We start from the raw sequence: 27,063 nt of genomic DNA on the forward strand, positions 1-27,063 counted from the left end.
GCCATCGCCATAACAACCCCGTCCCGGACCCCCTATGGTGAGCACAGCGCCAGGCAGACGGATCAGCGTTACTGACCCAGTATGGACCACAGGCAGTGGGAAGAGGGATGACTCAGCTGGCTGTCCTTGACGGTGGATCCCAGGGGGTACTTGGGAGATTAGTGGGGCTCTGAGGGCAAAAGGGGTCGGACGCCGACACGAACAGGCGTAACGGGACACCAGCCGGGCAGCGTGTTGCGGAAGGAACAAACAAAACAACAAACAAAGGAGCATCTTCTCACTGTAGATTTTACTACTGATCTTTGAAACCATCGGCTGTATCTGCTGATCGCTCTGCATAAAACTGCATTACTGTGACCTGTTAGATGGACGTTAGCTAGTCACACCACCCGAGAGGAGAACTCTGACACAGTTGAAAGGGTTCCCAGCCCTCCGGAAATGTCCAAATAAATGTGTGTGAAGCGAGCAGTGCTTAGCAACAGGGCCTCTGTCGCTCTCCATGAGAAAAGGGGAGACGTTTTCTGGGGTCTCCGCTATTGCATGAAGTAATGTGCTTCATTCAGACATAACTGGGCCAACAAGGGCTTTACTGTGTCTTGTAAACCCTAACATACATTTCTTTGCTAACTACTAAAGCAGCCTTACACAGTACATCCTAATTATTTCCAGTAGTGCCCAGACAGATGGAGAAGCTGTTCATAGTTCTACATTTGCTCTAATTCTTGAGGTGCTCTTAATCTCACTCAACAGCACTCGATTAAAATGACAAACCTTTCATCACTGTGTGCTTTTGACTGCTTATGAGCTGGAGCTCAGACAGCTTTGACAGCAGAAAGGAGGGGATGCTACCCGGCTAAATGTAACGAGGCAGATGACAGCATGAAAAAAAAAAAAAAAAGGAAAAGGCAACTTCTGGCACCAGCATCAAGCAGAAGGACCCTTCTGTTGTGTAGACAGAGAAGTGTGATATTTCACAGAAATCGGGATGCTTGAGTCACTGAGTTGGGGTTTTACCAAAGTCTCCCAGACATCTGTCGAAGGAATTACAATCAAGGCAAGAGCTGGATGAGTTGTAATTACCATAAGCAATGATTTCTGGTGTGGAAGATGATCAGTAAAGCAACGGTGAGAAGACAAAGAACTTCTGCTCAGTCAACGCAGGACTGCAGCAGAATGAAGAATTGCAACTATTCCTACAAAGCAGCTACGTTGGAACATAAATAATCGTAAGTCCCGGCGGGGTTGGAGAGTTACGTAACTCCAGGAGTTCAGAGAGGCACAAAATTTATTTTTCCACCGTTCCTCTCTACGGTGAAGTTGTTGTCGGTATCGCTAACGTCTTCCGTCAATGACAGAAAGGGGTCAAAGTTCGATTTAGTGGAACTTTGGCCGCAAATCAACACGGCTATCGCTCACACAGCTGCCCGTGGAAAGTACACCCGCCCTTGCCATGAGAAATAACGGCCTTGCTCTGCGCAGTGTCGAACTCGAGCCTCATACTAGCTGAATCAGACGTTTTAGAGAAAAAATAAAAAATAAAAAAATTGTCCTGGTTTCAGTTGTGAGTAAAGAGACTCATGCTCCGGTGCTTAATGAACATTCAATAAAGACATATACAAGAATCCACACAAAGCTCTCGGCCTGGAGCTACCTCCCATCCTCTTCCGCATGTACTCTGCACCGCCAGCGCAACAAAAGGATGTGCATGTAGTGGCCTGCATTCAATAATACATCACAGCGGCATCGTTACTATATCTGGTCCTCCCTTTTTCCTGAGCCGCTGGGTTGAAAGATATTTGGTCAATCAGCAAAGGCAGGAAAGAGATGATATATGCAGCGAAATTTCACCGACTACACGTGTTAGGAGCATTTATTTAGACCGTGAACGCTTTCTTAACCCTTTTCACTTTTATGTTCTGATGTATGTTTAAGTTCGAAGCATCCACTTCCCGCTGTGTGGAAGGAAGTCACTGAGAAAGGTTATGTCAGAGCTACTGTATGTAATATCAGTCTCGCTTAAAAAAGGTCACACTATCCTCAAAAGCAGGACAGGAAAACATGCAGAGTCAGGAATGCTAAAGCAGCTAAAACCTCTTAAAACTCCTTGTTCATCAGCGTCACACTGGGGGGGACTTTATGGCTTTGAGGAGAAATCAAAAAAGGTAATTTAACAGCAGAAAAACTTGACCGAGCACGCAAACCGGATCTGCGAGGCCAAGAGAAGAAGAGTTGACATAGTGTCATTGTTAATTAGCCGTCAGTTATCTGACAGCAAAACTGTAAAAAAGAATTTTCGGTTATTTGAGCAGACAGCTGTTGCTTATCAGCCGACACAAAGAACTCTGTTAAGGCGGTTTGATGACAGTGTGACTCAGCACTGGCCTCCTTTAGCTGAGAGACGGGGCCGGGGTCATTTCTTTTTCCACTTAAATCCTCTAAACACTCATAAATAAAGATTTTCTTTTGGGGCGGCTATATTTTGTATTCAAAATTTTTTTTAAAAATGCTCTTGATGACAACACTGCTATATGTATCTTGTGTAGGAGACAGTCTGGGAAAGTCAAACTGAACCCAGACATTAAGTTAGAACAGGTCTAAAAAGAGATTCATGTTACAGAAACTCTCAGAAGGTCACGGTCATCACGGTAAGGTCATCATTGATTAAATATGGTGGCAGACAACTTCTGCTTTCAGGAGAAACAAACAGATCTAAGCAGCGTCTTGGCAGGGAGCCACATGGCAGAGCTCACAGTGTTACACCTCCCCTGCTCCCAGCATCCCCCACCATACTGACGTCAACAGATAGAGCTTTTCCCCCGACAAGACATAAAATGACAGTATGAAAGTTTGGTTCTTTTGTTCTGTCATGTTGGAGGAGCCGTTTTAATTAGTTGTATCATATTTGTACCACATGTGTGCGTTGTGAAGTTCTTTAGAATGTATATTTGTCTGTATAAAGAATCACAGTCACTGATATTGCACACAAAAGAGACACCACTTAACTCAAACTATAATGCAACATATCTAGAGTTCAAACAATTAGTCCATTAATTGATTTGTCGATTGACTAATCTGTGATAACTGATTCATTAGTTAACCTCTTAACATCCACCGAGGTTGCAAGCGGTGAACAATAATGAGTCAAAGCAATTGGCACGATTTGGCCAATTGGAGATGATTGGAGACGTTCAGGGACACCAGTGACACCACAAACTAAAAACTCCTGAGCTCCCATAAAGTTAGGCCTAGAGGTCTGGAATATTATACAGGTTGAGAAGATGTAGAAGATATATGGTGTTCTGTATAGTTCTGGCATGAAGCATGTCCTAATTATTGTTATTCAAATATGACTCATTATAGACTTTTTTGAGTCTTATTTGAACTGATGTAGTTTTGTTTGTGTTTTAGCCACATGCTAAACAAACACATGTCCAGAAACTAGAAGATGTCACTTATCAAATGAAGCCTGATACATGCATCATAACCTTACAGTTCTTCTGTTATAAGCTTTTCCATTTGGGTGTGCCAAATAGGTGAAAATTCTATAAAAAAGATTGGATGTTAAAGTCTTTTTTAAGCAAAAACGCCACTAATTCACTGCTTCCAGCTTCTTGTATGTGAATATTTGCTTCTTCTATGAAAGTAAATTGAATATCTTGATTGATTAAATAATAATAATCAATGATGATAAATAATCATTAGTTGCTGCCCCACACTTATTCATAAGTTATACTTAGGCTTGTAAAAAAGCATTCAGGAAATGTAGCAAATCACTAACTTTAGTAAAGTATATATATGTAAGAATATCACACACTGTTTGAATTTCATGAGCCTTGTTGTATTTATTATGAAGGGCTCATTTATTCATTTATGACATGCCATGTAAACGTATCCCTACAGGTTCATCTACAAATGTAACCTGCAATATCTGGGAATGAATCTTTTTGAATTTCAGCCTTTGGGGCCTTAAGCATTTATTTTATAGTAATCTACCCGTTCAATATGAGGTACATTTATGATTGCTACTATACAAAGTGTTTTACTTTTCTAGCTCCCTGTATGATATTGAAGATTGTCATATAGTAAATTGATGTTTGGTGTTTATGCCTTCCTGTTGCACGTGGGGAAACGTCATTGGTTGCAGGTTAGACGGTGTGCAAGAGTTAGTTTTCCAACTTTTCATCCAGGCGGTTTTACAGGCCAAATACTGGAAGATGACACTGATGTAGTCACGCCTCATCAACACAAAGAATACATAGCGTCATCATTAACCTGTCAAATGTTATGACTTCATCCCTAAAGCCTCCAGACCTCCATCTCAGTCACTAAGGCAGTAAAACACTAAAGTAATCTCAGGGGAACAGTGGAGGCAGACAACTGCAGCTCCCTTACAGCCATAACTTCAACAACTTACACATAAACCCTTAACCTAAAAGATAGATGTAGGATGTAAATTATTTAAATGTCAAACTCATGAGTGGAAAGGTGTTTTATTTATATAATAAGTATTTATAACAAGTACATTATGGAGCGATAAGAACGGAAAAAAGGAACAAATCATTCCTCTCACTCATAAAATCTGCTTTAGCCAAACTGATTTCTGTCTTTGCATCTGGGCCTCTAGGTGTGAACCTCTCGGCCCCCGGCCTCCTCTCTGGGTCTCAGGTGGCCCACTGGCTCCGTGTCTGGGCTATTCCAGGAATGCATGTCACTAAGTGGGTCATAATCACAGGGGAAATCGCCAGCTTATGTAGGACGTTATGTCTTATTCATTGAGGGAAATGTGTTCTGAGTCTTTTGGAGAGACTCATGTATGAAATGCTATAAATAAGATTTGTAGAGGTTATAACCAAGATGTTTCAGATTCTTTTGATAAATCATACTACATATATTCTGCCAGCACTAGAAATTCAGGACGGCCCGTTTGTCCCAGGGATAATAAAAATAGCACCTGGTACACAAAGATACAGTGTCCAGGACGACTCTGAGACAGCAGAGGAACAGATCATTACAAATGAATTTATTACATTTATGCGTCATGTTCAAATTCAAAAACTGTGAGGTGGCACCAGCACAAGCTCCACGCTACATTAAACGAGCATTTACACAAAATCAATCATAGGGCCTTTCTCAAAGTCCGGACTTGTGTACTTCCTGGTTCAGACTTGGCAAGTTCGACAAACTTCCGAGGATGGGAGGACGCAGTACGTTAAGCTCAGCTTCACAACAACTAGCAGAACTTCCACGGCGGAGAGAGTGAGTCGATGAAGTGACGCGAATCACTGAAACAAAGTTATTAAACTATATTTATTATGTAGAATGAAAAAAAGAACTTCAATTCAGGACTTTGGTTGTTCGGTCTGGGACGCTTGAAAGTAGAAATCGGAACAGTTGCGGGAATTTCGACTCCTGTTTTCCACAGTCACATATGAAATCCACCAAAAAAAAGTAGTGTACCGCAAATGAACCAAACTAAAGACAGAATACAAATAATTTATGTTTTTTGGTTAAATTTCTATCATTTAGTCAGAAAAAAATATTAGATTGATTAACATGATTTTGTGTCCAAACTCTTTCTGAATGTTATGCAGCAGTTATTTCAGTATTCTACGCAATTTTTGTGAATTCTTATTGGTGATTAAATGACAGGTTTTACACATAGACATCAGTTTACTTGTAACAAGGAGAAAAAAGTTATGTAATGTCTTTGTTAAGTCTGAGAAACTTAACTTAACAAAGCTCAATTTTAGCTTGAGACAGAAAGCCTAAATTAGGGACTGAAGTGAGAGATGTGGGCATTTATCAAGCAGGGAGGGCTTAATGAAAGATGCAGTTGCATGATGGGAATTTTTGGAGCTCTCACAAGTCACAAGTTTCTCCCATAATTCTTAAGGACACCGTTTTTAACAAAAAAATATATATTTATTGCAATCCATGTTGTCTTCATGCAGGCAGTATAAGCAGTAAGATTCATTAGCTTCTGGTAAATGACACACTGCTTTACTCATGAAACACTAAATTCACATGTTGTCTACTCAGACAACACTAATACGTAGCTGACCTGTAGCCAGATCTCGGAGGGCTAGTCCAGTTATGACGGGAGTGTTTGTTGTGTTGTTATGTTAAACATTTTTTCCACTTTCATGCTACTTCCATTTTACAGTCTGTACGCTCAGACCGTTCATGATAAAGTCATTACACGGCTTCAAAAACGATTTTTCGCACTTCTGCCTCGACTGCTGCTCAACACTTAACATCAGTGTATAACATTACAGCAGGTAGCGCGACATGAAGATCAGCTGCAGGAAGGCTTTGAGTAGCATTTATTAAGCAAAGCATTAATCCCTTCTTTTGCAACGGTGACCAGAGCCACACCTTCAGCTCGCTTAGGTAAGTCGTCATAGAATTTGAATTTAACTTAAAATAGACAAGAGGATTACAAATTGTTAGCAGTGGTTGAACTTCTTATGAATGAGGAATACTCACATAGATGAGGCCAGAGTAGTAGCGGTCTTTGAGGTTGTGAAGCACTGAGGCCTCGTTCAGGCAGGTGAGCTCGGCCATGTCTTCTACCTTGCTGAACTTGGGCGGATTCATCTTCTGGATATCGTCCTTGTTGACCACCGCCTTCTTCCCGTTTTCCGCCAGCTCCACCACCACCTCATCTCCGCGCTCCTGACAAATGCTGGCGGCCTCGAAGCCGTTGCGTTCCGACGGGATCCATACTAGCCTCTTAGCGGTCCAGTCGGCCTGCGCTGCCGGGTTGTAGACCACGGCGCGGTCCACGAAGAGGTACCGCTCCGGGTCCTCCTGCCCACTCCTCTGTGACATCGCTGCTGGGAACCAGAAGCAGAACACAAAAGACCACCTGTAGTGAAGAGAGAAAGTATAATGTTCATCTAACCAGTCAGAATTACATACTGTTCAGTCTACAGAGCACAGAAGAGATCACCACTGTGACTCAGGACTGTTGTGGAAAAGACCATCTAAATAATTCACAATGGACATTAGAACTTTTCAAAGTAAAGTACAGATGTTACTGATAACATTAACAATGTCTCTGTTTTATATTCTAGTGTTCCAGTGAGCCAGAGTGCACAATAGCACGAACAGCTGAAACAAAAGCAGCTTCATGGATCATCATTAATTTCATTATTTACACCTGTGCTTTTCCTGCTCACTGTCTTCCATGAAAAAGACCATCTGTGTTACACCAGTAATTTCACTTTGTATGAGATTAAGATTGACTGAATCTAATATATAATAAATCTAAAGAGGTATATTTTAAAAATAAAATTATAAATATATCATCCATCCATTTAAATACCCTTTAAATGAGAGGTCAATACAAGCAGAGATGTTAAAGGGAGAGCGGCCATAGTATAACAGCCTTAATGCCTGTAGGCTGATAGCATGCTGACTCACATTTTGACCATTTCGGTAAAGATATCGATTCAACTTCACTGCAGCCGATACAGCTGAATGTTGAAGTGCTTTCATGATGATGCAGTTTCTCTAATGGCTGCTCAATGTTGGTTCCAGGAAAAACTCAGGCTGTATTTTAAGTGATTATGTTTCTTCTAAGTGATGCTGCCAATAACTAATGCCATTAGCTAATGTTTGCCTTGGTGAAAATTTCAACATTATTGTCTCATCGGGGAGATATTGTGGTTTAATAATAACAGTCATATAAGTCAAAGAAAAGTAGCAAATCCTCCCACCTGTTACGCTACTCTGAGAAAAGGAAAATATATTTTCTGACCAGAAAAAAGTAATGCAAATTATTTGTATTCTGTCTTTTAGTTTGGTTCATTTGCTGTCTTTCTTTGTTTTAAGGCTGTGTATTTTTTTCCCAGAAGGACTTGTTTGGCCCACACAAACTGGTGTGTGAGCTTCAAGCTTTACACCTCCGTCCCTGCACAGAACCAACCCACATGTGCAGTAAGTTGACCATTCGAGACTCTTCCAAAGCCAAACCTTGACTGTGTTGTGCAAAAAAAAAAAAGGCAGAAATGTGATGTTTTTGACCTTAAACCAAAGCATTTACTCAAAATAAATAACCTTGGAACGGCCTTTCAGATCATATAATTAGAGCTGAAACGATTATTCGACTGAGAATTATTATGATAGTCGATTAATCATTGAGGTGATTCTTTTAAGTAAACCTACATTTCTGTACTATCAACTTCTCAGTTGTGGGGATTTGCTGCTTTTCTTTGTCTTATGTGATAGTGTACTGTATATATTTGAGCTTTTTACTGCAGATTAGATCAAATGGGCATTTCAAATATGTCACCTTGGGCTTTAGAATTATTTTTTTTATTTTTTTTTTAGATGTTCTAACATTTTACCGGCCAAACTATTAATGAAGAAAATAGATCATCAATAATGAAAATAATGGTTATGTGCAGCCCTACTTTAAAGACCTTTGCTTTAGGAAACAGAGATGGCATTTTTCAGTACTTTCTGACATTTTATTGATCAAATGATTAATCAACCAGCAGGTTAATCAGTAATGAAAATAATAATTAGTTGCAGCCCTACGTATAATACAAAATGACTGGTGAGCAGTTTTATGCTTTCTATCATTCAAAACTTCCACAAACTGAGCTGAAAACAGACAGGACAGGAGTAACTTTGTAAAACTTGCCCTCAGCAGCTGATGCACTGACAAGCCCGAATGTTAAACCATGAAAGAAAAACCACTCCAGCTTGCTTCTTAATAATCTGAGACAGCCTCAGCTGATGACTGCTCAGAGATATTTAACCTACAATCAAGTCCCATGCTTAAACCAGGCGCTGGTTAGACACGAATCTGGGTCAGGTCACGGGATAGGGGGGGATCAGTGTGGTGGCTGCTGCAGGCTGCCGTGTCACCGCAAGCCCCTCACTCAGAGCTGGAAAAACAGTTACTTTCATCCCTCATCTCTTTCATGCCACATCTCCGGTGGAATATCTCCACAAAAGAGAGTCAAGGATGTGTGCAATTAGTTGTGAAAATAGCTCGTAGTGTGACTGATATCCCTGCCGGGGACCAGGCCAAACAGCTGCATCGGCTCGGTTAGCTGGCTATAACGTTAGCTCAAAGAAGTTGGCGTGCTGTGCTTCATATCCCAGCCGCTCGAAAAGATGCCTGCAAGGGACCCGACTGCTCTGATTAACTCGTTTAAAACAATGGACGGTCTACAGTGGCTATTTCATACAACGTTCAGTCATTATAAGGTGGACAACAATTCAAAAATAGTCTATTTTTTTAAATGAAATGTGAGTTTTAGGGAGCAGCCTCCTCGGGCATCATGGGTGTGGGTGGCTGAAAACACGGCTGGGTGCGGACAATGACCACACTGCCTCACCGTAGCGCTCAAAGATGCAACTTGTAACACAGATAGCTATCTCTCACACAAATATTAATACAAGTCAAATTATAATATAACTAAATAGCACACAGGCTCTGCGGCGCCGGCTAACATTAGCAAGAGCTGATGGTCTTCCATCATTGAAAAGTCACGGCACAATAATCCGCTAGCTAACGGTAACTGTTACTGTTGCTAACCGCCATCTAACTACATTATTGTTCAAAATGATTAGCCCCGGCTTTTCTGCTTAACTTACCGCACGCAGCAGATGAAGAAACCCTTCCCAGTAGTTTAATGGTACCCAGTAGATAAGAGTAATGGTCCTCCAATGCGTGTTAAAATAGTCCTTCTCTCATCAGTGGTACTCCCCCCACCATCCAGCACCCTCTCAACCGAACTCTCGCCGGGCGGCCGGGAGGAGGATGCACCGCTCAGCCGCAGTCGTTTTTTTGGGCAACACCCACAACGTAAATCTGCAATATGATTGGCTTACAAAGTCTGATGCCTAACCGCGATTGGTCCAAAATAATTTCCATCCCAAAACTTTGATAGTTGACGACTGCCGCCCAAGCTATCAACACCTGCAGACCGGCGGATGCTGCGGCGGTGTTAAGATGCTTGGTTACTTTGTAATATTTGTATTTTCAATTTGTCACTTATATTATAGTCAACTTACATATTATGAGAACACGTTTATATTTGTCAGTTTGTCATAGACGCATATGATCAAAGAAATTATTGAATCCTGGAAGGTTACACTGTAAAACTATGGCACTGCAGACCTTGTCTTATTTTACTACATATTTGTAGTAATTTAGTATTATAATAGTAGTATTTTACTAATATCTGTAGTGAAATACTATTATAATACTAAATTAAAAATACATGTTACTATGCCATATTATTTATCATTATTTCTATAGCACTATTGTTTCATCCACCACTATCTAATAAGTCACCCTTTACAAAAGGATTTATAAGTTGTAATTAATGGCTTTATTAATGTTAGTAAAGTTATAATTAGAGTTATAATTAATAAGACCTTGTGGGTTGCCAAATCATGAATAATTTTGTTGACTGTCAAGATTTAGTCACTTTTAAATAGGCCATAAAGCCTGCAGTTATTAATGTTATTAATTAGTTGAGACAGGACCACAAGTCTCCCAATTTCAGAAATCAGAAATCATCATCACAAGTTAAGTCAAATTTGATCAGATATGTCAGTAAGTTGTTAATAAAAAAGTTTTTACAATAATCCTGTCAAGCAGGGATACAAACGCAGACATCTGAGGCAGAGCTAGATGCAGTTCAATGATTTATTACACAAAATGGAGGAACAAAAGCTTACAGGATGGTGAGGCAGGCAAGGTGGAAAAACAGAAGGCAGTCCAAACAGCAAACAAATCTGACAAGGAGCAGACAAGAATCAAAAGTCCAATAACCAGACAAGGTCCAAAACAGGCAGGTAACAGGTCTCAGGTACAACAGAGGCTAGAAAGAATGACATGACACACATGGCTACTTAACAATCTGGCAGACAACGGAAAGGAAATGGACCAGTATAATGTTTGTATGATGAGGGAATGAGTTGCAGGTGAGGAGTGGGTGGAGAAGGCCAGGTAACTGCAGGACTGATGAGAAGTAGGAACAGGTGTGTAGATGGGGAAAGGAGGGAAAGTCTGAGGGCATCTGGTGGGCAGCTTGAGGATGGCAGGTCTGGAGAGTTGGAGGAAAGTACATGTCCTGGGAGAAGTGAGCAGGAGCTGGAGACCGAGGCCCTGTTCACACCTGGCATTAAAATTCGCCTTTGTTATCTGATCACAAGTGGACAGCTCTAAGGACATGTGTGAATGCACCCAAGATGCACTGAGATCTAATCATTCAGACCATATTTGAAGGTGGTCTGGGCCTCATATGGCCACATTCTTTTAACAGTGTGTACGTGAATACGGCCATATAAGGGAACGCCTACTAGAGTTGGGCAGGGGTTGGGTTGGGTTGGGTGGGGAACCGCTTCACCTCAGGAACATGAGACTGCTGCAGCTCTGCAGGCTCAGCGGATTGCTGCAGCACGGGCACTGAAGACTACTGCAGCAGAGGCACAGGAGACACTGTGGCACTGAGTGACAGAGAGGTGCTAGGCAACAGTGAGGTGCTGGGTAATGGAGACTGTGGTGCTACACTGCTGAGAGACCCAGTGGTGTTGGGAGCCATGGGGACCATGCCTCTTTTTGGAGACTCCATGGTACCCTGTGAAAATGGCAAGGCGAGTCACTTCAAAGGGTGACCATTGGATCATTGGATGTTAGGGTGGCTCCTCAGTTGTTCCATATTAGACTCCTGAAGTTTCGGGAATGCAGAATCAGGACAGGCGGGTAGCAGGCTCATGAACCCAAGCCTAATTGACTGGAGTGCAGGCTGGTTGCGAGCAGTCTAGGGTGCAGGCTGAAGGCTATCAGGCTTGCATTCTGATGGCTAGCATGCTGCAGGTTAGCTGATTGAGGTGCAGGCTGGGATTCACAGGTGTTAATAAAGTCCTCTGCCCACCCAGGTAGCAATTTCCTCATCTAAGACTTTGAAGACACTGCCCAGTGTGCCAATGATAAGGCTGCCTCTCTGTCCCCACTCCTGGAGGCATATTTCCAGTCATTACGAAGGCGCAAAAATGTTATAAGTTACCTCATGTAGTTCTTGAGAAAACAATCCATCTGCTGGGTCTATTAATTGCCAGATTGTTCTTTCACAGCAGGTGCAAGAAGTCCAACAGGGATACAGGGGAAGGACCCAAATGCAGACATCTGAGGCAGAGCGAGGAAAGTACATGGCATGGAGAAGTGAGCAGGAGCTGGAGATGAGTGGCTACAGAGAGGGACTGAGGAGCAGATTGTGACAAATTAAAGTCTGGAGTTGTAAGTGCTAATTAGTTCTTAATAAATTAATTTTGGTTCAGATCCTCTGCAGCCCTTTCCTATAAAGCCATAAGTCAAACTGTCCAGTGGAGCAGACAAAGCCAGTGTGATGCTGCAGGAGGATAAACACCAACTAGGAACAACATGTTCACAACATGATAACCTAATGTTGCTCCCATTAGTGGCTTATATAGCTTTAATTTTTGATGCATTGTGTAGTTTTTATGATTATTCTTTTTATTTTCTTTGCTCCATTTTTCATATCTTTATCTGGTCTGTTTCTGATGCTACTCAAAGACCTATATTTTCCTGTTTTTCTATGTTTTAAATTATTTTATCTTAATTCTAACATATATTTGCCATCTCAGTCATAGTAAATATGCCTGCCTTGTTTGCTATGGTTTGTAAGTTAGGATGAGATTTTCTGTGTTTTAATAGTGCCCCCTGTTGCATTAACATAGACATTGCTACTGCAGACTGTGCACGTGCCTCTATGTAAAATTAACAATGAAGAGCTGCAAAAACGCAATTAAGTTGCTTAGTCAGTAAATGTCAGAATGCCCTAAAGATAACAAGCACTGGTGGAAGAAGTATTCAGAGCCTTTAAGTAAAAGCAGAATTACTACAATGTAAAATATTCTCCATCACAAGTAGAAGTCCTGCATTTAAAATTTTACTTAAGTAAAAGTAAAAAAGTAGCCTATTATGAGCTAAATGTATTTAAAATATCTAAAAGTACTTATTATGCAGAATAGCCCTTTTTAGATTGATATATTATTAAGTCTATTTAACTATTGTTTCATTATTACTGAAACCGTGTCAGCAACATTTTAATGTTGCAGCCGGTTGCTTTACATACTTTATATACTGCACTGAATAATTTAATCTCCAAAAAATGCTCCATATTTTATAAACTGATTATATGTGAAGTATTTAAAGGCTTAATTTACAATGTAACTAGCTACTATAGCTGTCAAATAAATGCAGTGGAGTTAAAAGTATAATATTTTCCTCTGAAATATATTCATGTATACATTTCACATAAAAGTGAAATATAGTACCTCAAAATATGGCACCAAAACCCAGAGAATCTCCAGAGAGCATAAATGGGAAATAATATCAGTCCATTAATGTTCACTAATCTTTTTGCTATTTCTGCTTTAAAATTTGTTGTTTTCTGCCGTCAAATCAAACTTGAATAAAGTGTCGCATTCTCTGCTACTTTTTAGTTACCGTACTTGGATTTAGCTTGATTAAATGTATGATTTTGAAAAATTGAATCATTCTTTTTTGTATTGTGTTAAAGTTTAAAGCTTCACATGGATTGGTACCAGTTTGCACATCCAACCTTAGGTCATATTTTTATCTTCCACCTTTTCAATCTCTGTTCATAACATGTGGCTTATTCATATAATTAATAAATAGAATATCAGCAGAGCTTTTGGTACCAAGCAGCTTTGTTTCTAACATTTTCTAAAAAGGGATATAATGTTGAACTACTTATTTCCAAGGAAGGTTTGGGTAAAACACGGTATGCATTAATTATAATAAAAATGGATCGTAGTGCAGATGATGCAATGTTTCTTTTTGTTCTCCAAGTCACCACACGTACAATATTTCCTCAGGAAACAGTACAGTTTGCTTTTAATTTCCCCTGAAACACGAGTCTGTTGACTGAGTCAACCTGTGCAAGCTGGGAAAGCTTGTTTCTTGTAGTGGTGCAGCAGCAGCAGCAGCTTGATTCTCTCCCTACACCTCCTGGCTTCAGTCTTCATCTTTGTGGGCTGCAGTGGTAATTTCCCCCACAAAAACCCAGATTAAATTGTGACAAAGTTCTCAGTTCCCCTTTCAAGATTTTCACAGGACCGGACATCACTGTCTTAAAATAGAACAGAAGGCATAATGTTGCACCATTATCAAGGAAATCAAAAATTAAGACTGAGAATAGCAGATTAGTGATTTCCTACAACCCCAAGAGAGGAGATCTGAGGTTTAAAGAGGGTTGGTTGGGTAAAGTCATATCCTGTAATTAAGCCATAGACATGTTTTTACAGCAGAAACTTGTCATGGCAGGAAAAAGCACAGGTGTAATTTAAAACAATAATGATGGCTCCATGTGTTGCATGTGAGCAAGGCTCTGTAACTGAGACATGTAAATATCATGCTGTCATAATTAATGTGATTAATAACACTTGTGTTTTATTTAATTATGTCATGAACACTCTGAGTTCAGTCTCTTACTCAAAGCACATCATGTTTTATATTGATTGGTCTCTCTGCCTCTAATGTGATGGTTTTCTCCTTGTATGATTGTTGAATGTCTTTACAAAAAGCTCTGCAAATATCCCCCCCACTGTTTGATTTGATAGTATATTTTAAGATTACTATTGATGTTCTAGAAGAATGTTCCTGTAATAAATGCCATTGTTGCTCCACTAGAAATATGAACAAACATTGGTCACATTTGTCATGCAGGAACTGCAGCTCAGTGCAGATGAACAGTATTTAGTTTCTGATGGATTTCTTTAAAAAACACTAACCTGACTCTTTGAGGACAAAGAGCTTATGGGTAATAACCTCCCACAGAACGATCTGACCTTCTTGAAAAGAAAAAAAAGATCATTTTTATTACATTATTATGGTTATTACTGTCACTACGACCATTATGAGTTACCAGTTTCAACTTGGGGATATGTGGGGATTGAACCCACTATAATCTTGGAAGCCCACTGTTTCCATTTGACCAAAACCATTTACAGTCACTGTTTGACAGACATGCACTTCCTCCAACAATGTACAAGACTCAATGAAATAAGGAAGCTTTACTTTAACAAATTCAACTCTGTAATTTCAACTCTGGCAATATTATTGTTGTGACATTCATTCCAATAATGAGAACTTGAATTTATACCTCTTAGCATAAGATTACAAGCATAAACTGATCCATGTTTGCTCACCAGTACAGGTTCCTCATGACTTGTAACTCAATTTGACGGAGAATCAAGATCTGGATGAACAGAGACAAACAGTGCATTTATCCAAACAGAGGTTGCACTTATTCCAGTTGACCACATGATAGAGCCAGAGAGCTGCACAGGGAATAACAGAGCTGTAATTTTGTCATAGTTAGTTTTTAATGAAGCCATTTGATAAGATTGAATGACAAGTCTATACCCTACTGTTGGTGGGGAGAACCGTGAAACTAAACTAGTCAGTATAAGGTTTATATTTAGATCTTCAGTCATCCAGGTTACAGAGCATCATATGCAGTGGTGGGAGAAGTATTCAGATCCAGTATAAAGTAGCATCACATTGAAATACTCAAGTAAAGTACAACTTCATCAAAATTGTACTTAAGTACAGTACTTAAGTAAATGCACTTAGTTAATTTCGACTACTGATCATACATCTGCTGAGCTAAAGGTGAGTGGATTTACTGTTTGGTCTTTAAGATGTTTATTAAACCATAATTTTATTCTACTTATGTGTAAGTGTTGGTAGTACAGAAAAAAATAAACACAAGCTAGCTAACAATATGCTATGCGACCTGAAGAAAACCAGTGGTTGGTGTAAAAAGTCAAACGTTTAGGAAGCTTTTTTTCAGGAGTTGACAGACTAAACCAGTGTGTGATGTAAGAAAATACTGGACTTCAAAGTAATGGTTTCTTAATGCAGTCCAGTCCCAAAGTCCCTTGTCCCTCGTTTGCATTACATTTTAGCCATGAAGGAGGTCAAACTCATTTTCTAAAAAGGTTATCTAAAAATACAAATCTGTCACTTTTCTCCACTAGAAACAAAGCATGCCAGTGCAAGTTTGTGGTCATGATTATATAGTTTTTAAAATTTTTTTTCAATGTAATTCAAATATTTTTTTTTTATTTATTATTAGACACTATATTTTATGAAAAGTATATCCTGCTGTATGTTTAACAATAATAATTGCAAAATCAACACATTTCTTTCATTATTTTTCTATAAAAATATAGAAAAAAGAAAAAAGTCATACATGCAATACATCGAATACAGCAGACTTAATACATTTACAAGAAACAAAACAGTTTGATGTGTTTAATATTTAACAAAGCCTTTACTAAAAACTATTAAAGAAGTTATGTTTTTATTTTTAACCAGAATTTAAAGCAAACTGAGCAAAACGCTTATTTGTTGTGATTTCTGTCCCCCAGTGTAGCTTTAAAGACGTTATACCACCAATCACCACTGTTTACACTCTGGTCCATCTCTGCTGACTCACTCTGTTATACACTACATGATGCACTTTCACATTTTGGTTAACAAATGAACATTGTGGTTTGTGTGTGCTATGTTTCTCTACTCAAAAACTCATTTTTACCATATTAGTATTTGTGAATTTTAATGCAGCTGACGAAGCACTAGAATATTAAATATTATATTATAACACAGAAACAACTTTAGCATTAGCTTCCACTTGTCAGCTGGAAATTGAAAATGGCAAGTTGCACTTAAAAACAGCCATTGTATGATTTTACCTTATTTAATTAACTGAAAAAAAACAAAACATTTTGGTTCTGTACCTAAATGTTTTTTGAAGTGTAGCAGACAGTAGAGGGCAGCAGCAGTAAATGAAAAACTTTGTGAACCTTCAGCTTGACAGATCTATATGAGGTCCTCATTAACTGGACAGCAGCTTTAATGCATTTGTTACTCACAATGTTCACACATGAATCCGTCATGCGTTGCCACACAGATTCGTCAGTCACAGAATAGTAGTAGACTGAGTATATTTCTTTCTAAATTTCATGTCACATGCTGAGCACTGGCATAGCTTGAGTGACAGATGCAAGATGTCTGAGCGAGTTATTTCGTCTCCTCTTGACGAGTGACAGAGTGACACCCTTTGGTGTGGTGCAGAAATCTGCCATTTTGCAAAATGCTGTGACAGCTCCATCTCTCAATTGTTGGCTTCTCCAGTCGCCTCTGTGGCATAATAGACCTGTCATCAGCATCGTCCTCCACCATCCCTCTCCTGCTTTTGTCTAGACAGCAGTTTATCAAACAAAAAGATGGAGATATCTTTTTTTTTTTTCCTGGCAAGCATAGATAAGGAATGTCAAATGCGGATTTTTCAATACCACCATGCCAGATTGGTTAGAGATAAATGTTTGACCTCCTTGGGCACCACCTTCGGTTTTAGTATAGACTGATGGGCTCTCTTGGCACTTGCTCTCTGCAAAGATCTCCATTTTGTCTGTCACATGAGTTCTGAAAATCTTATTTTCTTCTGAAGTTCACCTATTTCCAAAATAAATCATCTTACTTGAAATATTCTCTAGACTCGAGTGTCATTTCTATTGATTTTATTTGTTCTTCTGTCCTGCTCCTGTAGAAATGATTAAGTCTCAAAACAATAAAGCTTTGGTTGGAAACAGGTGAAAAAGTCTGAGCTCAACTGCAGATGTTTTCTTTCATTTTAGGACTCGGTAGACTCTGCCAGGGTCATGCAGCTACCATTGAGGACACTGAGATCATGTGCACAGCATTTTCTTTGGAAATTTGGACTTTTAGCAAGCTGTTGAGAGTTTAAATTACACGTTGTTATTATTTTATAGGCTGATTCCAGTGTTTGTAGACTCTTATGTTGCTGTGGAGAAGGAGTTGAAACATTTAGACCATCATGTAGGGAGATAAAATCTAAAGAAAATATAACTGAACAGTTAACTAAACAAACAAAATATGACAAATTCAAAATAATCTCAACATTTTAGAGCCTTTACATTGATGTCTGGTTGAAGACTTATAAGTGCCATTAGAGGAGGCTTAACTGGACACACGACCAACATGACATTTCTAAAATATCTTCTTTTTAAGCCACAATTTGCTTTTGAAGACTTAGACTATTACTATGGTATTGTATGACAGTGATGATTGGAATCGAGGATTTGAAGGATTGAATTAAGAAAGAAATATTGTGATAATGTACCAGCCGGTGCGTTTGACAGTAATGACATTCTGTTTTATTTCCTCTCCTGTCTGCTGTAATGTCCAGATGGAGTTTGTGGACAAGCAGAACCTCCTCGTTGCTGTTCTGTCTTAACTGTATGGATACTTCCTCTCTCCTGAGACACACCAGACACCTTTAATCTACACACACACTGCTTTACTGGCATCTACTGTAAATATATTTATTTCGCCAAAGCATATAAAGGAAAATAGTGGATAAAGACAAATAACACATTGATTATGTAAGAAAATAATTATACTGTATGTTTTATCTCAACATCTGATTGTACAAATACAGACTACAGGAACCTTTTCATATTTATCCTATTTATACAGAGCAACAGAAACAAAGCAACAAGAACAGACAGGTGCATTAATGAAACTCAATGCTCAGTGGTTGTGAAGTTGGTGTAAGTGTTAAGATTTTTCAGAGACATTTTAGATTATTGCATGAGACTGCTGCGCTGACAGCACAGGCAGTTTTTCCAAGATCAGTTCTGGTTCGGAGCTCCTGAAGCAGCAGCCGGTCATCGGAGCGGGTTGAACATGGGCCAGAGCGCCAGAGGAGCAAATAAGAGATATGACAAGGCGATTTTCCAACAAGGGCTTAGCTGGATCTGTACCTGTGGTTATTACTGTATATCTCTCAGACAGGGGAGGCCAATCGACTTGATCGTATAGAAAGCAGTGGTGAGTGTTGTAATAATCACCAGTGATGAATCTGAGGGCCAACTGGTATATGAAATCGATAGGCCTCAGAGAGGAGCCAACAGTGTGTCCATATTTGACATCCCCGTAATCCAGAACTTAGAGGAAAGCTGCCTCAACGATCTTCTTCTTACAAGTCAGAGGGAAGCTCCTGTTTCTGTACAACAAACCAGCTTTCATCTGTTTAAATGTTAAAAGTTCTTATCAAGCCAGATGCCAAGATATTTAGATTCTGTGACTCTCTTGAAAAGTTAAAGTGGCTATAATCAATATTTTTCTAACAATGGATCACATGACTTGTAGTGATGAACCCCCAGAGAAATGATCACCTGATTCTGCTGTTCCCCTCAGCTCTATGGAGCTTTACAGCATTTACAGCTTGTTGTTTTGGTTTTTTGTCCTGCAGAAGACAGATTTACGCTTTTTTACGCATCAACTCTATAAACCTACAGAGACGAGGGGAAAAAGGAGAGACACTAGAGAGAAATAACAGAAAGAACTGATGTCAAATTTGTATGTGTGAGGCAAACATGTGCTTCTTTTTCTGTCTGAACACATCTTAATAAACCTCCTGTAAGCCTGGCCAGTAGCATCAACATTTATTTGGAGTCATGTCTCTACCAACCAACAAATGTTCACTATTCACTCTCTTTTAAGCTCTGTTTTGGTCTCCATCAACTCCTGAGCCAGATATTGGCTTTTTAGCTGTGCTAAATGCACCACTCCAGCTAGTCACTAAAGTTATTTGTCTGCTGTTTGACGCTGGTTCAGGTAGTTTACAGTGGGTTTTTACAGCATTTTGATGAAAACAGTTGAGTCTTGAAAAAGTTAATGAGAACAGTGAGAGTGAATCAGAACAGTGAAGGAGCTAAAATGAGCTAAAAGATGCTAAAATGCTCTCTAGTGGAATATTGGTATACTCTTTCACAAATAAGTGGTTGTGTGATTCATTGTTAAAAATATTGATTCAAGCAACTTTAAATTAATTTCTCAGAAGCTAATTGAACAAAAAGCAACACAGAGAAGAGTATCGTCTGCATAAAGATGAATTTTATGATTACACACATTTAGCTGTAAAGTTTTTATATTTTGAACACATGCAGAGGAAAAGTATCTCTGTTCTAATACAGCTACTACAATTACTACTACTAGTTCAAGTTCAAGTTTTTTAATTTGTCATTTCCACATATGAAGTATACGGGAGCGAAATGTCGTTTTTCACAGCCCACAGTGCTAAGACAAAAATACACAAAAATACAACATAGTCATGACCATACACACAGGAAAACATACAATTACAAACAAAAAACAGAACTATGAAGGCGGTCGGTGGCATGCTGTGATTACTAGCATTGAAAGTGCAGCGTGCACACTTGTATGTAAATGTAGTGCACAGTGTAGCAGAATAAATAGAGTTTATTGTGAATATTATGAAAATATGAATATAAATAATGCTGTACTACTGAATTATAAAAATATATCTAAGAATATCAATAATATAAATAATGCCTACCTAGTGACCTCAGTGGTAATTATGGGCCTACATACTATAAATAAGATACCAATACTAATAATTATAATAAAATAATTATGTCTTTTATACTTTTTATCCATCTATTTTGATGTCTCCAAAACAGAGAATTAGAAAAATCCATTCTCCCAGGCTGGATGTATCAATATGTGTGCTCAGACATGTGCATAGAGGGAGTTGTCAGAGACCCTTGACGCTCTCTCTCTCTCTCTCTCTCCCCCTCTTTAGATTTATCCACCCCTCTCTCTCCCTCCCTCTCTCTCTCTCTCTCTCTGTTTTCTCTCCACCCCGCTCTCATTCCATCAGGTCCTCACAACACACACACACCACATCCTCCAAACGCCTCATCTCCTCAACCAGAGCGAGAGGATCAGGGAGAGGGAGAGGAGAAGTGACGGGGGAGCAACATCAGCATCACTGACAGGGATCTCCCTCACTGGGGGAGAGAGAGAGAGAGAGAGGTGGAGAAGACAAGTGGAAAGAGTGAAGAAGAAGAGGAGAGAGACCGAGAAGAACAGTGAGAGAAAGAAGTTTTTAGGTGGAGGGAGGACAAACAAGGCAGAGGAGAAGGAGAGAGAGTTTGGAGTGAGAGAGCTTGGTGGGTGGCAGTGGGGGGGCTTCATCTTCCCTTTTTCTTTATTTTTATGTGGCTGTGATCGCCGCCTGCCTGGTCTTTTTTCTCCTCTTCACCCTTCCTCCACCTCTTCTTCCTCCTCTCTATTCCTCTTTTCATCCCGACTCTCCTCTCCCAGCTCCCGCCGTGGGGTCTCAGCTCTCCATCTCCCTCCCCCCCTCCCTCGCTCCCTACCTCCCCCGGGCGCTGCTGGGAGCCTCCGGGCTGCTGCGCCGCAGGAGGATGTCTCGCAGGGAGTCTCCGCCGCCACCGTCGCCACCTCCGACTCCGCAGCTGCTCGGAGTGCGGAGAGCGGAGGTGGAGTGCGAGGATCGTCCGGAGCGCGCCGAGCCGCTGTCCGATGCCGAGAGGGAGATCATCCAGGACACGTGGGGGCACGTCTACAAGAGCTGCGAGGACGTGGGGGTGTCCGTGCTCATAAGGTGAGTTCTGTCAAGAGGTGAAAGCCTCTTAAAGACCCCCAGATTTGGCTCAGAGAGAGTAAACTTATCACAAGCACAAGATTAGTAAATATCTTTACAGTTTAAGATGCTTAAGTTTAAAGCTGTGTGTGTGTTTGATGTAACAGCGTCAGGTCAGTTTCCCTCCTGTTTGTCTCTGTATCTGTAGCTATTATGTTTGGATGTGGAGGCTTTATACTCGCAGTGAATCTTGGTGCTTTCTATTAATTCTCAGTGATCAATTCCACCTATTTAGTGGCTAAGTTATAGGATCTCTGTCTTCATTTGTCTCTGGCGTTCTTTTATTTTACAATCTGTCTTTGTTTTTACGTCAAACACATAATGAAGGATGCAGGAAAGCAAAGAGGTCTTTTCATTTTAAAAAACAGGTGTCACTGTAACCAAGCTCATCTTTTAAGTCACTACAAAATATCCTGAAATGTGCTTTATCTTAAAATACAAGATTCTATAAAAAATAATCTTATCAATACTGTTGATTATTTGTAAGCTGAGAAACATTTCAGCTGGTTTTTGCTCGACTTTGTTCTCTGCTGCAGCATTACAGACTCACTCGATTGGTTATAATAAGTTTTGACATCTGTGCTGATGTAAACGGAGAATTAACTTACTTACTTACTGACGTGTTAATTGTAAGGATTTTCTCAACAACCTCTATATCGTTGCTATAAATACACAGATAACATATCCAAAATGTGGTGAAATGTGACCAGTGGCTAAAAAATGTTTCGTACAATATTTGAAATGTCAGAAAAACAAAATAGACACATCTGAATAATGCATCAAAAGTATAGATAGTAGTAGTAGGAATTAGTGTGGTTTGATAAAAGGGTATAATTTCATTACCATCATCATCTTATAGTACTGATAGAAACTAACTAACTAAACTAACTAAAAAAATGAAATTGAATTGAATTGATTGAATAAAATGGTTTGAAACTTTCCTCATGGTTCATGATCATCATCCTACATGACTGAACCGTATCAATACATTTCAGAACAAGGAAGAACAAGAAGGAATGTAACCATGTAACATAAAAAAATTATAATGTATAATTACAAATGCTACCTTTTTTTTTTAAAAAAAAAAAAGGCAGCATCTGCTCGTCATGTTTTACCCAATTTCCCTAAATCCTTGTGTGGAGGATGTAACAGGTGACATTTTATCACACAATTATAACTTTTCTTTATGTGTAAAGGGAATCTGCTGAAATTAATAACCTGGCACTCTGCAATAAAAGTTTCTTAGTATTTTATTCAGCAGCTTCTGTAAGGACTGACCTCTTCAGCAGCTCCTCAGGTTACAGACGGACAGTTTTAGGGTCGTGTTTGCATGTTTGTGACATTGTTGTACCTTCATACAATTATGCAACTTTCTACAAAGCCCCTGTTGAACAGTACTGGGTTGGTTGTGAAGCGCTTTTTGGCGTAGTGGCCACAGTCAGAACTGAGGGTCACATGATGTCTGCAGGCCTCATGCACAATCATTACAAAAGGAAAAGCTGTGAAATGATTACAGATGTTTTCTGAGCATCACTTCTTGTCTGGCCAGCTTGTCCAAACTAGGACATGTGCCCGAAAACAAGGAAACCTGATAAATGTTTTCAGTGTATTTACCCATTAAGCAACTTTCATTGTAATAATTTGAATGGCGTCATCTTTGAACATTGTATCCCTACAAGATACACATGCTTAACCATAGACCTTACTTACGACAGTGGTCATTTTGAACATCTACAACAACGAACTCTCATCTAACCTCAGCATTAGCATTATCAACTGCACACACACTTTATCTCAAGGATAATACTTAAACATAACCATTTTATTCCAGTCTGTTTGTCTGCTCTCACTCCCAAGGTCTAAAACTAAAATTGGTCCTCATAAATATGTAGATGTACACACTCACTCACACACACACACACACACACACACACAAAGACAGTGTGAATTGCATGATCTGTGTAGAGTAATTCAATGTTTCTTAACATCAACATATGCTGACACGTCATGTAGGAAGCTCGGTGATAATGGAGGCTGCACTCTGCATAGACCACACACACACACACACACACACACACACACGCACACACACACACACACGCACACGCACACCCATCACCTCAACCTCTCACCAATAACTGAGCTGTGACAAGTGTAGGGGAGGAAGGAACATCACATTCCTCTCTCATTAAGAGGCTGAGAAATTCTCCATAGTTCACTTTTTTTGTCAAATGTTTTATTTTTTGTTTTTGTTTTCTTCCATTTTTTCTTTAACATCCCTCCCCATCTCCCACCCATCCCCTCCCACCCTTTACCTTGAAGGCTCATTAAGATACAAGTTCAACACACGATGACATTGATTCCATGTAAGAAAGTAAAGCACAGTAGAAAATAGAAAAACATTAAGTGACAGTGCATGAGAGCAAATACAGATATTGTATAGTTACACAATATTCCTCTGCTATTCAGGGGGGAGTGTTCGAAGGCTGTTAAAATGTCTATCTAAATCTAAAATCTATCCAGTGTTGCATTTCTTATAGAAATGGTCTACAGAACCCCTGAGAGTGAATTTCATCTTCTCAAGTTTAAGAAAAAATACCAGGTCTTCAAGCCAGATAGAGGATGATGGGGGATCAGGGGACTTACATTCTAGCAAAATTCTATGACAAGCTAATAGACGCATATGCCACAACATCAGCCTGTCTGGCAGTCAGAGTAGAGCAGTCCTCTGGAGCCCCAAACAGTGTGATACGGGTGATGGGCTGCAAGTTAATTTCTTGAATTTTTGACAAGGTTCCAAAAACAGAAGCCCAGAAGTTCTTTAGTTTGGGACAAAAACAGAACATATGAGCTAAGTCTGCAGGGGTGGCGTTGTAGTGATCTATTGTCAACATTTGGGTAGATCTCGCCAAGTCTTGCCTTGATAAGGTGGGTATGGTGCAGGAACTTAAATTGTATAATCCCAAGGCGTGCACAAGATGTTGAGGAATATATCCTCGTAACAGCTTCATCCCAGAACTCATCTGTAAGTTTTGACCCCGATTCAGTTTCTCAAGATCATTTTGTTAGGAGTACATGAATCCAGTGTCATAAGATGATCATACGTTTGTGAAATTAAACCCTTTTTGTTGGGCAGAATCTACAAACATTTCCCCCAAGGTAACTTGGGGTTGCATGTGTAAAAAATGGGAACTTGGCTTGAACAAAGTGAAATACATATCCAGATAGGACGTGTTTGTCTTTCAGGTTCTGAAAGCTAGAAAAAACATCAGACTGATAGAGTTCTCTAATAGACTTAATTCCCTTTCTATCTCATGTAAGGAAAACACAGAGGGAGAGAACATATGATTATGATTGATGGGGTTTTGAATTTAAAATGCTGCTGGAATTGAGATCAAATTTTAAGAATAGAAAGTACTATTGGGTGTACGCTAAGATGGGGACAGAGGTTGAGTCAAGCATATTAAAGCTGGGGGTGATGTTGATTGGCAGGATTTGGCCTCCAACAGACTCTAGTTAGTCTGGGGGGTATGCATTCAAAATGCCAGTTTCTGTATATTAGCCGGTCATTAGTAATACAAAAAATTAGGTAGGGTCAGCCCACCCAGAGAACAGTTCCCTTGGAGCACTGCTCTGCCAATCCTAGTAACCCTGCAGCCCCATATAATGTTAAGAATGGATCATGAATCACAAATGGAAAACTGGCTGCACACTAAGTTTGAAGACACAGGCCATATTAGTAGTTCCAAAATGCTGAATTATTGGGCGTGAAGAAAGAACTTTGTATTTTGAATACAGTAGCAATAGTTTTATTTTTAATGGTACAATATAGGCTGACTGCAAAAAACTATCCCTGCCGATGTAAAGGAGAATATGTACTTTGAGAAAGAGTTACCCGGATAGTGGAAATGTTTAGGTACAGTAACATCAACAACTAAAAAGTGCAGAATCTTGCTTAATATTAGTTTAATCCCATCAGTCATAGACAGTATGTGTGCAAGTGCTTTTTCTCCTCCACTTCACACACACACACACCATATTTCTTAGGTGAACTAGTGAATTGTTGGTGAATTTTAACATGTGGACTGCGCAAGGTTCAACCCACACCACCATGATTCGTTAAGCAGACAGTTTTTAGGTTATATGTGTCCAAATACCTTATCAAACAACCCTGCTGTGCAGATATGGTGTCCTCATGCGAAGTAGTGTTCATAGAAGGTTTGGGCTTTTTCAGGCGAGTCAAAGAACACCCGTGTCCCTTCATGCATGATCCAAAGGCGAGCAGCAAGTATCTGGATTCCAAATTTCACCTTTTTCTTGTGCAGCTTATCTTTCACCGCGTTGAATGCTGCACTCCTTTGGGCAGTGCCGGCACAGGAAGATGAAAACCTTGTGCCCTCTGATGTAAAGTTGATCTTTCTTCTGGCCACACGTTCCTTATCCTTGTGATAGTGAAAACCTGGTTGTGCTCATTCACTGCTGCTGTCGGTCTGATTCAGTGAGATTGGTCTTGGACAGGTGGTCTGGGGAAGAAGTTGCTGCCTAGGAAAGAAAGCAGATATGAATGCAACAGGTATTCACCCTCAGATTCAATCTACTAGAACGATTCTCTAAGTCCTCTGCTTTTGCAAGAAGGCTCATGTCGTCTGCTTTAAGGTTTTTGGTGCACTGCTCCAATTCGATGGTTCTGTCACTGTAGTCGGAGGGAGCCTGCCATGTCCATGTCCTGAACGTATTGATCTGATATTCTCCAGGGAGGACGAGATTGGACCGAGAGCTGTGTTCTGAGCTTCTTATATCAGGGTGGAGAGTGTTTTGCTTAGATCTGTGATAAGGGTAGAGCGAACTCTTTCCAGATCTGCAGGCAGTTTGGGGCTGGCGTCAGATGGTGGCGCTCTTATCCACAGCAGTGTGGTCGGCAGTAGTAGCTGTCAACTTCTCTTGTAACTCGTAAGCCCTTTGATTAAAAAAAAATAAAGGTAAATAACAGAGTAGTAGGTGAAATATGGCAATAATGAAAATAACTGACAATAAGTATTGAAAAGGCTCAGGAGCCACCTCACATGTGAAACTGGAAGTCCAAGTAATCCGCAGTTCACTTCTTATTCTTTCACTCTGGCAAGATACCCAATCTCTCTGAGATGGTGAACATGTTGAATTTGTGCCTCGTAAATTTCCATCCTTGGATATACTCTAAGCACCTTGTTTTCATATGATTCACAGCTCTTGCTCACCCATTGCTATTGTCTTCATAAGTTGTCAAAATGTATTCATAAACATAAAATCAAACAGTTTCTGTAAGGCTCTAATCTCCAACAGGCAGAAATTCTCTGTGAAGCATCACTGCAAAATGTTTCAGACTAACTGGATGTAACACAGCTTGACTGTGTTTTTTCTGCTTCTTTTCATGTTCTTTTTATATGTCAAAGAAGAAAGACTAGATTTTTTTTTTGAATGTCCCCAGCTAAACTGTCTCAGTGTTACA

General features: G+C 39.8%; 1 protein-coding gene and 1 long non-coding RNA gene across 6 annotated transcripts in view; one reads left to right on the forward strand and one right to left on the reverse strand.

Moving 5' to 3' along the window:
* LOC122978819 (myosin-10) overlaps window positions 1-9,781 on the reverse strand; it is a 56,020-nt gene extending 46,239 nt beyond the window's left edge. For all 5 annotated transcript variants that reach the window (XM_044345838.1, XM_044345837.1, XM_044345836.1 and 2 more), the window contains exons 1-2: window positions 9,613-9,781; window positions 6,487-6,868 (exon numbers count right to left, since the gene is read on the reverse strand). In XM_044345838.1, coding sequence (XP_044201773.1) covers window positions 6,487-6,831 — 345 coding nt within the window. In that variant the 5' untranslated portion in view covers window positions 6,832-6,868; window positions 9,613-9,781. The remainder of the gene's footprint in view (window positions 1-6,486; window positions 6,869-9,612) is intronic.
* On the forward strand, window positions 173-12,481 carry LOC122978820. Its single transcript, XR_006402748.1, has 3 exons — window positions 173-184; window positions 4,965-4,971; window positions 10,625-12,481. It is a non-coding gene; the product is annotated as an uncharacterized LOC122978820 (long non-coding RNA).
* The last annotated feature ends 14,582 nt before the right edge of the window (window positions 12,482-27,063 follow it).

This window comes from Thunnus albacares, chromosome 3 (assembly GCF_914725855.1).
Source record: "Thunnus albacares chromosome 3, fThuAlb1.1, whole genome shotgun sequence".
NCBI classification, from domain to species: domain Eukaryota; kingdom Metazoa; phylum Chordata; class Actinopteri; order Scombriformes; family Scombridae; genus Thunnus; species Thunnus albacares.